Raw genomic sequence first — 15,565 nt, forward strand, 5'->3', positions numbered from 1 at the left:
AGTGCTGATAATATTATTATGTATTTAGTCCTGACTTCATGACCTGACCAGGGGAAAACTCCAGGCTAATTATAGAGGTTACAACTAGGGACCTGGAGTTTTTCCTAATCAGGTAACATAGTCAGGAAAAACTTGGGACCTGGAGTCTTGTCTCAGCCTCCAGTATTTATGCTGCAGTAGTTTATGTGTCGGGGGCTAGGGTCAGTCTGTTACATCTGGAGTATTTCTCTTGTCTTATCCGGTGTCCTGTGTGAATTTAAATATGCTCTCTCTAATTCTCTCTTTCTCTCTTTCTCTCGGAGGACCTGAGCCCTAGGACCATGCCTCAGGACTACCTGGCATGATGACTCCTTGCTGTCCCCAGTCCACCTGGCCATGCTGCTGCTCCAGTTTCAACTGTTCTGCCTGCGGCTATGGAACCCTTACCTGTTCACCGGACGTGCTTGTTGCACCCTCGACAAGTACTGTGATTATTATTATTTGACCATGCTGGTCATTTATGAACATTTTAACATCTTGACCATGTTCTGTTATAATATCCACCCGGCACAGCCAGAAGAGGACTGGCCACCCCTTATAGCCTGGTTCCTCTCTAGGTTTCTTCCTAGGTTTTTGGCCTTTCTAGGGAGTTTTTCCTAGCCACCGTGCTTCTTTCACATGCATTGCTTGCTGTTTGGGGTTTTAGGCTGGGTTTCAGTACAGCACTTTCAGATATCAGCTGATGTACGAAGGGCTATATAAATAAATTTGATTTGATTTGTAAAAATCTCCTGTCCCTATACAGTATACTGTATATTTCATGTGATGACTACTATGTCCATTGTATTAGTTGTCATTGCCTGGTCAGCCCTACCTGGTCCATGGTAGAGACGACCTCTGACAGCAGGTTGTGCAGGGTGGACAGCTCCCGTCCCAGATCTATGTAACCTTCGAACCCTGCCGTGTTAGAGATGGTCTCTGGGTTAGAGATCTCCAGCAGGAAGCGCTGCATGTTGGTCCACTCATGTTCCAGGAACTGGTTCATAAAGGACATGTACTCCTCCTTACTGCCAAACCTGGGAGAGATGGAGGGAGGGAGGGAGGGAGGGGGGGAGGGAGGGACGGAGGAGGGAGGGAGGGAGGGAGGGAGGGGGGGAGGGAGGGAGTGGCAGGAGGGGAGGGAGGGAGAGAGAGAGAGAGAGAGAGAGAGAAAGAGAGCGCAAGAGAGATAGGGAGGGAGGGAGAGATAGGTTGAGTATATAGAACACATACTCTCTCTCAAACACACACACACACACTCAGCACCAATACACACACTCCTTAAACCCACACACACACTCACTTGGCGAAGTTGGCCAGGTTCTGCGTGACCTTGGCGATGAGTGTGAGTGTGCGTGCGGTGCGGTCATCAGGGTATTCCTGCATCAGGTTGAAAAGCGACGGGGACATAACGGCCGGACACAGGAAACGTAGGAACAGAGACGCACTGATCAGACGCTCGCTGATGTCCGGTCGCCCCCGGCTACTGCACTCCTGTCGCCACGATGCAAACACCTCCTTGAGTTCCCGTGGAAACACACTGCAGGGGGAGGGAAAAGAGGTGTTAACGGCAATATGGAGGTAGGTACACTTTCCACACACCTATTTATTTTCACTCTCATATTACAGAGAGCTACAGAGAGCTATACTTTATTGCTGTTTGAACAGGTGAATTTAGGAACTATAGAACAGCTAACAGTAAGCTCTGAAAGCATTGGCGGAATGTTCACCAATGGCCATATCACTATGGTATGAATTTATAAACACATGGTAACAACACATATTATTGGTAATGCATTGTGGGTGGTGTCCCAGAAGTTACCAGTAGGAGTTGATGATCTTGCAGAAGGCCAGCTCACAGCACATCTTCAGGTTGCTCTGGTGCTCCTGCAGGTCATTGGACGAACACTTGGACGGGTCCACCTCACAGTTCTCATCTGACTCATACAACGCCTTGATAAACTCACCTTCAACACAGGGAGAGAAAGACACGTCAGACACTAACATTCAGTCAACTCAGCTACAACACAGGGAGAGAGAGACACAGTCAGACAGAAACATTCAGTTAACTCACCGAACACACAGGGAGAGAGAGACACAGTCAGACAGTAACATTCAGTTAACTCACCGAACACACAGGGAGAGAGAGACACAGTCAGACAGAAACATTCAGTTAACTCACCGAACACACAGGGAGAGAGAGACACAGTCAGACAGTAACATTCAGTTAACTCACCGAACACACAGGGAGAGAGAGACACAGTCAGACAGAAACATTCAGTTAACTCACCGAACACACAGGGAGAGAGAGACACAGTCAGACAGTAACATTCAGTTAACTCACCGAACACACATGTTTTGTTATTCTATCCTAAGTGGGACCTAAATGTATTTCCATAAAAAATCCTATTTTCCCTAACCCTTAACCATTACCCTAACCCTAAACCTAACTCCTAATCCTAAACCCAACCACTAACATCTTACCTTAACCCTAAACCTAAGCCTAAACCTAAGCCTAAAATAGCCTTTGTCCTCATGGGGATGTGGGACATAGAAGAACCAGCCCCCGACCTCCCCACACCCACACACGTACCACAGGAGGTTGGTAGCTCTTTAAATGGGGTGGACGGGCTCGTGGTAATCAATAAAATGTATTTATAAAGTCCTTTTTGCATCAGCCGATGTCACAAAGTGCTGTACAGAAACCCAGTATAAAACCCCAAACAGCAAGCAATGCAGATGTAGAAGCACGGTGGCTAGGAAAAACTCCCTAGGAAAAACTCCCTAGTTTGGCTGAAGAGGAAGAGGTGGAATGGTATCAAATACATCAAACACATGGTTTCCATGAGCCGTCCTCCCCTCAGCAGCCTCCACTGACACACACACACACACACACACACACACACACACACACACACACACAAGCTAAGAGCAAACAGTACAGTACAGTACAGTACAGTACAGTACAGTACAGTACAGTACAGTACAGTACAGAGTCATTATCATCATTAGCCGATAAGAGAATCAAAGGTGAATGTGTTTGTTGCTGGAGGTAGTTATAATAATTGTCCACTAGGAGGCTCACTTTTCTGTTGTCCCTCAAGGACCTCTGAGATGGAAGGACAATGATGTCCGGCCTTTTAATTACAGTGAGACTGAAACACTGAATGAATGACTGTGTCTCCATTCAAGACATCCCACCAAATCAGCTTTCCATAAGCAAGACATGAACTTCAGACTATCGCCAACTATCCAATGACAATAATAAGTCAACCAACAATAGGGGCCAGGGCCGTCCCAGATAATACACCATGACTGATGACTGATGTTCATGTTCTCCATCTCAGTCAATGTACCAGACGAGATAACGACAACATAAACAACGTTAGAACAACGCTCCATCAACATTCCACAAACCCTTCCCCTCTTCCTGTCAACTTTGTCCTTCCCATGTGAAGAGAGAGTGAGAGGTGAGAGATGAGAGAGGGAAAGAGAGATGAGAGATGAGAGAGAGGGAAAGCTAGATGAGAGAGAGGGAAAGAGAGATGAGAGATGAGAGAGAGGGAAAGCTAGATGAGAGATGAGAGAGAGGGAAAGCTAGATGAGAGAGAGGGAAAGAGAGATGAGAGATGAGAGAGAGGGAAAGCTAGATGAGAGATGAGAGAGAGGGAAAGCTAGATGAGAGAGAGGGAAAGAGAGATGAGAGATGAGAGAGAGGGAAAGCTAGATGAGAGATGAGAGAGAGGGAAAGAGAGATGAGAGATTAGAGAGAGGGAAAGCTAGATGAGAGCGAGAGGGGATTAGAGGATGTCTGTTTTGCGGCTCTACCTGTCCATGTTAAGACTATAGAAACAAGTTCTTACTCTCAGTTTGTCAGTGATAAGGTGTAATCATTTCCCCTGTACTGTTTGTTATTGAGATGATCAGAAAGGAAAAGTGATTCTCTCCTTCTCCCCCTCTCCCTCTCTTCCCCCTGGTCATCGTTTTGTTGCCCCTTCATGGCAGACCAGACCGGACCAGACCAGACCAGACCGGACCAGACCAGACCGGAAGCAGTCAATCTTCTGTAGTGACAAGGCGTTCTATTATTCACCCAGGCTTCAAAGCACATTAACTCCAAGAAAAACACACATGCATTATTCACTAAGGCGCCAATATATCCTTAACTCAACCCTGAGAGATATAGACACACACACACACACACACACACACACACACACACACACACACACACACACACACACACACACACACACACACACACACACACACACACACACAACAACATTGTTGCACTGATATTAGATCTGTGCACAGAGAGATAAATGAGAGTGGGAGGGGAAAGAGAGAGATGGAGAGAGAGAGATGGAGGGAGAGGGAAATAGAGAGACAATGTGCTTTTCTGTAGATAAAACTGCTGCTGTGTACGTTTCCTGGATGAGGTAAACACATCAACATGCACCAGGCTTATAGCCAGGACCACAGCCAACACTAACACAACACTGGACTAACCTTGGTCTTACCTTGTGGTAGAGTGAGAGAGGGCGAGAGAGAGAGAAAGCAAAAGAGGGAGAGAGAGAGGGAGATAGTGAAAGGGAAAGAGAGAGAGAGAGAGAGAGAGAGAGAGAGAGAGAAAGAGAGGGGCGCGGGGGAAAGAGAGAGAGAGAAAAGAAAGAGAGGCACTTAGTTCTGTGTAGACACCATGTCCAGTCTCTGGGGTCAGGGACTAGGAGTGTTGTTTCTACCAGCCCTGAGGCCTTCTCTGCCCTTTGACCTCCACTACAGCTCAATGACCTCTGACCTTAATTACAGCTCAGTAAACATGGCCTAATGACCCAGAGCAATGTCTCAGTATTAAGCATGGATGGATGGAGAGAGAGTGGAAAAAGAGGGCTGAGTGACAGAAAGATAAAGAAAGAGAGAGAGAGTAATATTTACTAATGTTTCCCTTGTTTATTTTCCTTTTGTTTATTGTCTATTCCATTTGCTTTGGCAACGTAAACATATGCTTCTCAATCCACTAAAGCCCTTTGAATTGAGTTGACTTGAGTGAGAAAGAAGAGTCTACAGAGAGGCCAGTCAGTGTGAAGACTTCAAACCAGGAGAGATAAATAGTATTTATTTGATTTTTCCTTCCATCTTCCAGAGTGGGCTGTGCTAGAGGAAAACATCCCAGACTGGAGCAGTCATCTCTACAGCCCTGAATTCAAAGACCATCTCTACCATATCTCATCCTCTTCTGTACAGCAGATCACATCTCCTCTAACTACACACACCAATAGCTTTGTATGTCCTCTCCTGAAGAGAGAGAGAGAGAGAGAGAGAGAGAGAGAGAGACAGACAGACAGACAGACAGACAGACAGACAGACAGACAGACAGACAGACAGACAGACAGACAGACAGACAGACAGACAGACAGACAGACAGACAGACTCACCGAGTGCATCCTGTAGGTACTTCTGCCCCACTAGTTTGAGGTACTCCTCTATAGCCTTGGTGGCCAGCGTGTTCTCTCGGAAGATCAGGTGCTCGTTCTCCCCACACCGGTCCACCTCTGACATCATCAGGTCTGTCAGGAAGTCCTACAGCAAAACAGGAAGAGAAAACTAGTTGAGATGACACTGAAACTCTTAACGGTCGAAGCAATGTTGGGGATAAATGTATACAAATACTGATTTTCAAGCAAATTGCTATAATTTCGAAAACAAGCAAAGCAATAACAATATTATATCCTGCCTTAAACATCATAATAGTTTACTGTCAACTGAAAAATAAGTAAACAATATAAAAAACACTCTTAAGATAGTCATACATCTTATCAGCATTCTGCACATGGTGACAGTCTGGTTAATGTTGAAATAAACCTGACAGGAAACACAGGGACATTTCTATACCCATTAGCACTGTGTGTGTGTGTGTGTGTGTGTGTGTGTGTGTGTGTGTGTGTGTGTGTGTGTGTGTGTGTGTGTGTGTGTGTGTGTGTGTGTGTGTGTCACAGTGCCAAGCCCAGCCCATAGTGGTGTGATTACTGCTTCACACTGTGATAATGGGTTGTCTCATTCCTCTGATGCAGGCACGGAGGAGTCTGTATTAACTGGGATGCACATGGACGTACACACACAGCAAAGGCAATATGGAACAACAAAATCCATTCAGGATCAACCAAGCCACCCCTGGAAAATGTTACTGGACAAGCAGAGGGCACATGACTGCTGATGGGGGATGGCTAAATGGTTTGTGGTGTGTGCTCAGTCCCCTCCTGTACTCCCTGTTCCCCCACGACTGCGTGGCCTCATACGACTCCAACACCATCATTAAGTTTGCTGATGACATGACGGTGGTAGGTCTGATCACCGACAACGATGAGACAGCCTATAGGGAGGAGGTCAGAGACAACAACCTCTTCTTCAACGTCAGCAAGATAAAGTAGCTGATTGTGGTCTACAGGAAATGGAGGGCCGAGCACGCCCCCATGCACATCGGCAGGGCTGTAGAGGAGTGGGTCGAGAGCTTCAAGTTTCTCTGTGTCCACATCACTAAGGATCTATCATGATCCACACACACCAACACAGTTGTGAAGAGGGCACGACAGCACCTCTTCCCCCTCAGGAGGCTGAAAATATTTGCCATGGGCCCTCAGATCCTCAAAAAGTTCTACAGCTGCACCATTGAGAGCTGGTTGACTGGCTGCATCACCGCTTGGTACAGTATGGCAACTGCTTGGCATCCAACCGCAAGGCGCTACAGAGGGTAGTGCGTACTGCCCAGTACATCACGGGGCCGAGCTCCATGTCATCCAGGACCTCTACACCAGGCGGTGTCAGAGGAAGGCCCCAAAAATTGTCAAAGACTCCAGCCACCCGAGTAACAGACTGTTCTCTCTGCTACTGCATGGCAAGTGGTACCGATGCACCAAGTCTGGAACCAACAGGACCCTGAACAGCTTTAGTTTGTGTGTATGCATTGATATGTAGGCTACGTGTGCCTTTTCATTTTTTTAAATGTAATTCTGTCCTTGAGCTGTTCTTGTCTATTGATGTTCTGTATGTCATTCTGTATTATGTCATGTTCTGTTTAGACCCCAGGAAGAGTAGCTGCTGCTTTTGCAACAGCAAATGGGGATCCTAATTAAATACCCAAAAAATACCATTACTGCTAAATAGTTAGTTAAATAGTTAACCAATAGCCACCCGGACTATCTGCATTGACCTTTTTTGCTGTAACTTGTTTTGACTTATTATCTACATGCACGAAGAATGTGACAAATGTGATGGAGCATGTGACAAATACAATTTGATTTGATTGTTACTCAGTGTGAGTGGAACATATAGGAAGTAATGATACATCACCACTCTCTAAAAATGATCTTAACGTTAGAGGAAGACATGCTTACAGTTAGATTTCATCTCTTGGAGTTTAGTCACTTTTTGTTCATGTTGGAAACAGAACTGTGAAGTCCCTGAACATCTAGTTAATCAGAGCGGCCCAGCAGGGTGAGGACAAGAGAGAAGAAACAGATGTAGTGAGAGGAGAGAGAGAGAGCGAGAGAGAGAGAGAGAGCGAGAGAGAGAGAGAGAGAGCGAGAGAGAGAGAGAGCGAGAGAGAGAGAGAGCGAGAGAGAGAAAAGAAGAGTGAGACAGAGACAGAGAAAGAAAGAGAGAGATATAGAGAAGAAGAGAGAGACAGAGAGAGAAAGAGAGAAAAGGAGAGAGGAAAGCAGAGGAGACAGAGGGAGAAAAGAGAGAGAGAAAGTGAATCAGAGAGAAATAAGAGAAAGAGAGAGGGGGGTGCTCAACTCAGACAGGTTCTGTAGATCTAAGCCTGTTATCCCAGCTAATCAAAGCCTAGCAGCTGGAAGCCAATCAGAGCTTGATGTGCAGCAATAAGAGAGGCTTTCTGTTACCACACACACACACACGCCAGAGAGTGAAGCAAAAACTGTGTGAAAGTGAAAACTCCCTTCCATTTGCTGAGCACAATAATATTACCCTTTCCTGCGTGAATGGGCAGCCACCCGGTCCATCATTAGACTGAAAGTTCTTCTTCTCTTTTCTTTACCCGGCAGGATGTCAGCCCAATTATGATCTCTCCTCCAGCCCTCTCTATACATCTCTCCACCCCACCCTCTCTCTCTCTCCCCCTCCTCTGTCTGCCCTCCACCCCTCTCTCTCTTACCATCTCTATCAATTAAATTCAAAGGGGCTTTATTGGCATGGGAAATGTGTTTACATTGCCAAAGCAAGTGAAATAAACAAACAAAAGAGAGAAGACACAAAACAACATCAACAAAAAATGATTTGCATTTAAAAGTAAACATTGCACTCACTAAGATTTCAAAAACAAAGACATTTCAAGTTTTATATTATCAGCTATGCACATTGTTCTAGCAATGTGCAAATAGCTGTAGTACGAATAGTAGGGAAGAGAAATAAACAGATAAATATTGTTTGTTTGTGCTCCACCGGTTGCCCTTTTCTCATGGCACACTGCAGTATTTCACCTAACAGATATGGGAGTTTATCAATGTTTGATTTGTTTTTGAATTCTTTGTGGGTCTGTGTGATCTGAGGGAAATATGTGTCTCTAATATGGTCATACATTTGGCAGGAGGTTAGGAAGTGCAGCTCAGTTTCCACCTCATTTTGTGGGCAGTGTGTACATAGCTTGTCTTCTCGCGAGAGCCAGGTCTGCCTACGGCGGCCTTTCTCAATAGCAAGGCTATGCTCACTGAGTCTATACATAGTCAAAGATTTCCTTAATGTTGGGTCAGTTACTCCTCACTCTCTACCCCACTCCCTCCCTCGCTCTCTTTCTCCTCCGCCACCCTCCCTCGCTTCAGTGCTAATAAGTAAAAGTGGAACACTTTCTATATTACTGTCACATCCCATCACCCAGACTATAACTCACTACCACCACCACCCCTCCTACAGAGAGACAGGAGGGAGCGAGGAGGGAGGGAGGGAGGGAGGAGGGAGAGAAGAGGTAGGGACTGAGGAGGGACTGAGGAGGGAATGAGGAGGGAGGGAGGGAGGGAGGGAGGGAAGGAGAGAGGAGGGAGAGAAGAGGTAGGGACTGAGGAGGGACTGAGGAGGGAATGAGGAGGGAGGGAGGGAGGGAGGGAGGGAGGGAGGGAGGGAGGGAGGGAGGGAGGGAGGAGAGAGTGGGAGAAGACAGCTCAACACATGAGAGATATTAAAGGGAAGGGAGGGAAGGTTGGAAGGGGGAGAGGAAGGGAAGAGGGAGTACAAGACATCAAACTCCAGCAGATGAGAGTTACCCTGCAGACTGTCTTACCTGGCAGCAAAACTCATAAAGCCCTGTCCATCCCACCACCTTACAGCCACAAATAACATCAGAGATAGAGTGTGTGTGTGTGTGTGTGTGTGTGTGTGTGTGTGTGTGTGTGTGTGTGTGTGTGTGTGTGTGTGTGTGTGTGTGTGTGTGTGTGTGTGTGTGTGTGTTGTGTGTGTGTGCGTATGTGTGTGCGTATGTGTGTGCGTATGTGTGTGCGTATGTGTGTGTGCACTTGCTTGTTGGAGCGAAAGTGTTTCTTGTTTCCCCTTCCCATGAAGAGTCACTCGATCAAAACTGAACAACAACAAATCCCTGAGGACAAAGGTTGAAATGCCACAGAAACCACTCTTCCTGGGATGTACCCCTCCCTCCCCCCTAGTGATACTCAGAGGAACAGAGGGAACCATGTCTGAACAGAGGCACCATGTCTGAACAGAGGCATCATGTCTGAACAGAGGCATCATGTCTGAACAGAGGCACCATGTCTGAACAGAGGCATCATGCCTGAACAAGAGGCATCATGTCTGAACAGAGGCATCATGTCTGAACAGAGGCATCATGTCTGAACAGAGGCATCATGTCTGAACAAGAGGCATCATGTCTGAACAGAGGCATCATGTCTGAACAGAGGCATCATGTCTGAACAGAGGCATCATGTCTGAACAAGAGGCATCATGTCTGAACAGAGGCATCATGTCTGAACAGAGGCATCATGTCTGAACAGAGGCATCATGTCTGAACAGAGGCATCATGTCTGAACAAGAGGCATCATGTCTGAACAGAGGCATCATGTCTGAACAGAGGCATCATGTCTGAACAGAGGCATCATGTCTGAACAGAGGCATCATGTCTGAACAGAGGCATCATGTCTGAACAGAGGCATCATGTCTGAACAGAGGCATCATGTCTGAACAGAGGCATCATGTCTGAACAGAGGCATCATGTCTGAACAAGAGGCATCATGTCTGAACAGAGGCATCATGTCTGAACAGAGGCATCATGTCTGAACAGAGGCATCACAGAGGCATCATGTCTGAACAGAGGCATCATGTCTAAACATAGGCATCATGTCTGAACAGAAGCATCATGTCTGAACAGAAGCATCATGTCTGAACAGAGGCATCATGTCTGAACAGAGGCATCATGTCTGAACAGAGGCATCATGTCTGAACAGAGGCATCATGTCTGAACAGAGGCATCATGCCTGAACAGAGGCATCATGTCTGAACAGAGGCATCATGTCTGAACAGAGGCATCATGTCTGAACAGAGGCATCATGTCTGAACAGAGGCATCATGTCTGAAAAGAGGCATCATGTCACACAAGAACAAGACTGTTAATAGAACAAACAGAGTATTACTGTATGTATGCACATGGCAACATGCACAGGAGCTGGATACAGAACAAATAGTTGGAGAAATCAGGACTTGGACAGCACTCCCTGCGGCTGTCACATACACCCTATCTGTGATGTCATATGTGACTGTAAGGCGGTGGGATGGACAGGGCTTACTGAAAGAAACACATTTCCATTACACACTTGTATAAGTGTGTTACAGGACAAATAGCACCCAAATAATGATTAAGTACACACACAAACCTGAACAGACCCTAACCAACAGAACACATTCCGTTCCCGTGTTTGTATTGGAGTGTCACATGAAGTGGTTATCACAGATAAGTACAGTACAGCCCAGGAATGAGTCCCTCGTTAAGAAGAAGACAAAAGAAGTCCTTCATTCCCGTGTTGATGCATGCAGATCTGTCTCTCTTTCTGTAAGGTGTTTCCATGGCAAAATGAGGCAGAGAAATGCAGGAGTGAGAGCCAACTAAAATGACCTTTCTCACCAGTTGCCTCAAATCAGCCTCAAATGTGGGGTAGAGGGAGGGAGAGAGAGGGAGAGAGAGAGAGAGAGAGAGAGAGAGAGAGTGTCTTGGCATTTTCCTCCACCACGTCCATGCTCTTTAAATTGGCCCGTCCTTGTATGTGGTTGACCCTGTTTGATTATTCAATAGCTTTAGAGGAGGAGACACACTGGTGTGCATAGGGTGTAATAGTGTACACCATAAACCCCCAGAGTCAAGACAGGATGCCTTTCCAATAAAGGAGTGAAGACAAGGACAATGGCGTTCTGGCTTTTGGGAATTGCAGTGATAACGCTGTAGAAAACAGGGGGTAAGAGAGATTACATCAACGATTCGTCTGATCAATAACCCTGGCTTAACAGCCCTGGGCTGGGACAGGAACCATTCCCCCCCTCTCTCCTCTATCAACCTTCCATCTCTCCCTCCCTCCCTCTCCCTTCCTCCACCCCCCTTCCCTCTCCCTCTCGATAGTTGGAGTACGGCTTTCACCCAATATCATCAGCACCCTGCAGATATGGGGGGGAAGCCATGTGTGTGTGTGTGTGCGCGTGCGTGTGTGTGCGCGTGTTTGTGCATGTGTGCGTGTGTGTGTGTGTATATGTGTGTGTGTGTGTACCTTGGGGTGTACTGTATGTTTGTTGTTTTGTAAATGTGCATGGTGTGTGTGTGGTTGTGTATTTGTTTCTTAGATATGGTGCCAGTTGTGACTTCTACGAAGGTATGAATCATTTGGACGGGTTCTTTCCCCTGCAGTCCGCTGCTGTTCCACTCCCCAGTTCCAGCTCTGACTGCAAGGTGAAACTCAAGCTGCCAATCAATGGAATCTGTCCCTCTAGGTCTCCCTCTTCCTCTCTCCTCTATCACTCCCAATTCTTCTCTTATCACTCTTTTTTGTCTTTCCCGCGCACGACTCCAACACCATCCTTAAATTTGCAGATGACACGATGGTGGTAGGCCTGATCACCGTCGACGATGAGACAGCCTATAGGGAGGAGGTCAGAGACCTGGCAGTATGGTGCCAGGACAGCAACCTCTCCCTCAACGTCAGCAAGACAAAGATGCTGATTGTGGACTACAGGAAATGGAGGGCCGAGCACGCCCCCATTCACATCGACGGGGCTGTAGTGGAGCGGGTCGAGAGCTTCAAGTTCCTCGGTGTCCACATCACTAAGGATCTATCATGGTCCAAACACATCAACACAGTCGTGAAGAGGGCACGACAACGCCTCTTCACACTTAGGAGGCTGAAAATATTTGGCATGGGCCCTAAGATCCTCAAAAGGTTCTACTGCTGCACCATTGAGAGCATCTTGACTGGCTGCAACCCCACTTGGTATGGCAACTTATTGGCATCCGACCGCAAGGTGCTACAGAGTGTAGTGTGTACGGCCCAGTACTTCTCTGGGGCCGAGCTCCCTGTCATCCAGGACATCTATACCAGGCGGTGTCAGATAATGGCCCTAAAAGTTGTCAAAGACTCCAGTCACCCAAGTCATAGACTGTTCTAGACCAAAAGGCTCCTGAACAGCTTCTACCCCCAAGCCATAAGACTGCTGAACAGTTAATCAAATGGCCACATGGACTATTTGCAATGACCACCTTTTTTTATTGTACTGACTCCTCTTCACTGAACTCTACCCATACACTCACACATACTACACCAGGGATCATCAACTATATTCAGCCATGGGCCTATTTTTTCTTGAGCGGATGGTCAGGGAGGACGGAACATAATTACAAATCATTTGTCGATGGCAAATTGACCCTCAAGATAGCCCAAACGGATATAATATTTGGATAACACATAATCATTGCAAACCTTGCTTACATTTGTATATGCAGTTTATTAGGTAAATACAGTTTATTAGGTACACCCCATCTAGTACTGGGTCGGACCCCCCTTTGCCTCCAGAACATCCTGAATTATCTGGGGCGTTCTGCAAGGTGTCAGAAACATTCCACAGGGATGTTGGTCCATGCTGATGCGATAGCATCATGCAGTTGCTGCAGATTGGACAGCGCTAAATTTATGCTGCGAACAACCTGTTCCATCTGTCGTGCATGAAAAGCCCCAGGAGGCCATTTCTGATATACTGGATCCGGCGCGCCTAGCACTGACGATCATACCATGCTCAAAGTTGCTTATGTCACTAATTTTGCCCATTCTAACATTGAATCGAACAGTAACTGAATGCCTCAATGCCTGTCTGCCTGCTTTATATAGTAAGCCACGGCTACGTGACTCACTGCACACACACACACATAATAACCTGGCTGGTGAGTGTATATCTCTCTATTATGTGTGGGAATAGTTTGGAACAAAGTTGAAATCACTTGGAGATGATTTACGTGTGTTTTAAGTCTTTTATGTCCCCCAAAAATGTTTTAAATAAATCACCTGTTTTGGGTACTCTGTATTGCACTGACACTCATACACACACTCATACACACACTCATACACACACTCATACACACACTCATACACACACACACACACACACACACACACACACACACACACACACACACACTACATACGCTCACACACACAAAACACACACACATTACCTCAACTACCTCGTACCCCCCAGCACATTGATTCTGTAGTGGTACTCCTTGCATAGCCTCCTTATAGTTATTTTATTGTGTTACTATTTCTTACTTTTTAACTGCATTGTTGGGAAAGGGCTCGTAAGTAAGCATTTCACGATAAAGTCTACACCTGTTGCATTCGTATTGTATGTGACAATTAACATTTGATTTGATTTGAACCTTACTCTTATCTCACTCACTATTAACAATAACAACTACAACCTGTTAAAGACTCAGTAGCTGTCTGCCAAGAAAACCAACTTGTGCCCTGAGACTCTAATTTGCAGGGTGTGTGTTTTTGTGTGTGAGATGGCACGAAGCAGCATGTGGTTTGAAGCAACGAATCATACAGACTAGCAGTGCTGCTGCCCCATGAAGACCAAATTCAGCGCTGAGACAGAAGAGAAGAGAGCTGAGCTCTATCTGCCAAAATAATCGTTCCCAGAAGTCCATGGGTCCTGATTGTAAATAGCCTCTACTATGAGACGAGGCTCCATCTTCCTCGGCGGATGGAGATGAGTAGAATGGATACTGCGTTTAGGTCTGCTACGAGAAGAGAGAGTGAATGCTGAGAATGATGCTCTGTGCCACCCCAACACAATGAAGCCCTGTTGGTGTTGTTTGTGTGGTGTGGCTAACACTGCTGCGTGAGTGCACTAACACGCTGGTTGGGTCAGAGACTGGAACAAGCTGCCTGAAGGGAAGGGCTGGAGAAAGGAATGAAGGGCTGGAGGAAGGAATGAAGGGCTGGAGAAAGGAATGAAGGGATGGAGGAAGGAATGAAGAGATGGAGGAAGGAATGAAGAGATGGAGGAAGGAATGAAGGGCTGGAGAAAGGAATGAAGAGATGGAGAAAGGAATGAAGGGCTGGAGGAAGGAATGAAGAGATGGAGAAAGGAATGAAGGGCTGGAGAAAGGAATGAAGAGATGGAGGAAGGAATGAAGGGATGGAGGAAGGAATGAAGAGATGGAGAAAGGAATGAAGAGATGGAGAAAGGAATGAAGAGATGGAGAGAAGCACTCTGACCTTGTGTTTCTAGGACATTCCTAATTTCTCGATAAAGCAATTACAAGTCCTCTTCCTCATGCATAAACACAAATGAATTACCTCCCATCTTTAATATCTTGTGATGTGTGTGTGTTTGGTGTCATCCCCTACAGCACTGCATGACCGCCGTGACAACCAAGGCGTCTGGGTGGACGGAGATTCTGAACCATCATCCTCTAAGACATCCCTGGCCGCGTTAGAGAGAGAGAGGGAGAGAGAGGGAGAGAGAGAGAAAGAAGACCAAGATGAACAGAAAGAAAGAGCCTCAGAAAGAAAGTGAGGGAGAGAGGGAGATAGAGGGAGCAAGAGATAGATAGAGAGAGAGATCGAGACAGAGAGAAAGAGCGAGAGAGAGAGACAGAGAGAAAGCACTCAAGGAGAACATCCTTGGTTCCTAATTACAACACGTTTGGCGATAAATAAAGGACCACGGTGTTTAGAGTGTAGAATACTAATGCAGATCATCATCATCACCTGGAACAACCAGCGGCTGCAGCTATTAGCAACCACTCTGTGATCAACAGAGTCCCCCCCCTTCTTTCCCCTGACTGTGATTAAACCCAACACACATCCACAGACACAACACAGCCCTGTCACCACAGACTACACACCGTGTACACCAGAGAGAGAGAGAAAGAGGGAGGGAGAGAGGGAGCGAGGGAGAGGAGAGGGAGAGGAGAGAGAGAGAGAGAGAGAGAGAGAGAGAGCGAGAGCGAGGGAGAAGAGAGAGAGAGAGAGAGCGAGGG

General features: G+C 46.6%; 1 protein-coding gene across 4 annotated transcripts in view; it reads right to left on the minus strand.

The window, feature by feature from the left end:
* The window catches only part of LOC115159792 (disabled homolog 2-interacting protein), a 99,948-nt gene that overhangs the window by 26,254 nt on the left and 58,129 nt on the right, over positions 1-15,565 (minus strand). For all 4 annotated transcript variants that reach the window (XM_029709848.1, XM_029709846.1, XM_029709847.1 and 1 more), the window contains exons 5-8: positions 5,457-5,601; positions 1,841-1,985; positions 1,322-1,558; positions 854-1,055 (exon numbers count right to left, since the gene is read on the minus strand). In XM_029709848.1, coding sequence (XP_029565708.1) covers positions 854-1,055; positions 1,322-1,558; positions 1,841-1,985; positions 5,457-5,601 — 729 coding nt within the window. The remainder of the gene's footprint in view (positions 1-853; positions 1,056-1,321; positions 1,559-1,840; positions 1,986-5,456; positions 5,602-15,565) is intronic.

The sequence above is a fragment of the Salmo trutta genome, chromosome 23, assembly GCF_901001165.1.
Source record: "Salmo trutta chromosome 23, fSalTru1.1, whole genome shotgun sequence".
Taxonomy (NCBI): Eukaryota; Metazoa; Chordata; class Actinopteri; order Salmoniformes; family Salmonidae; genus Salmo; species Salmo trutta.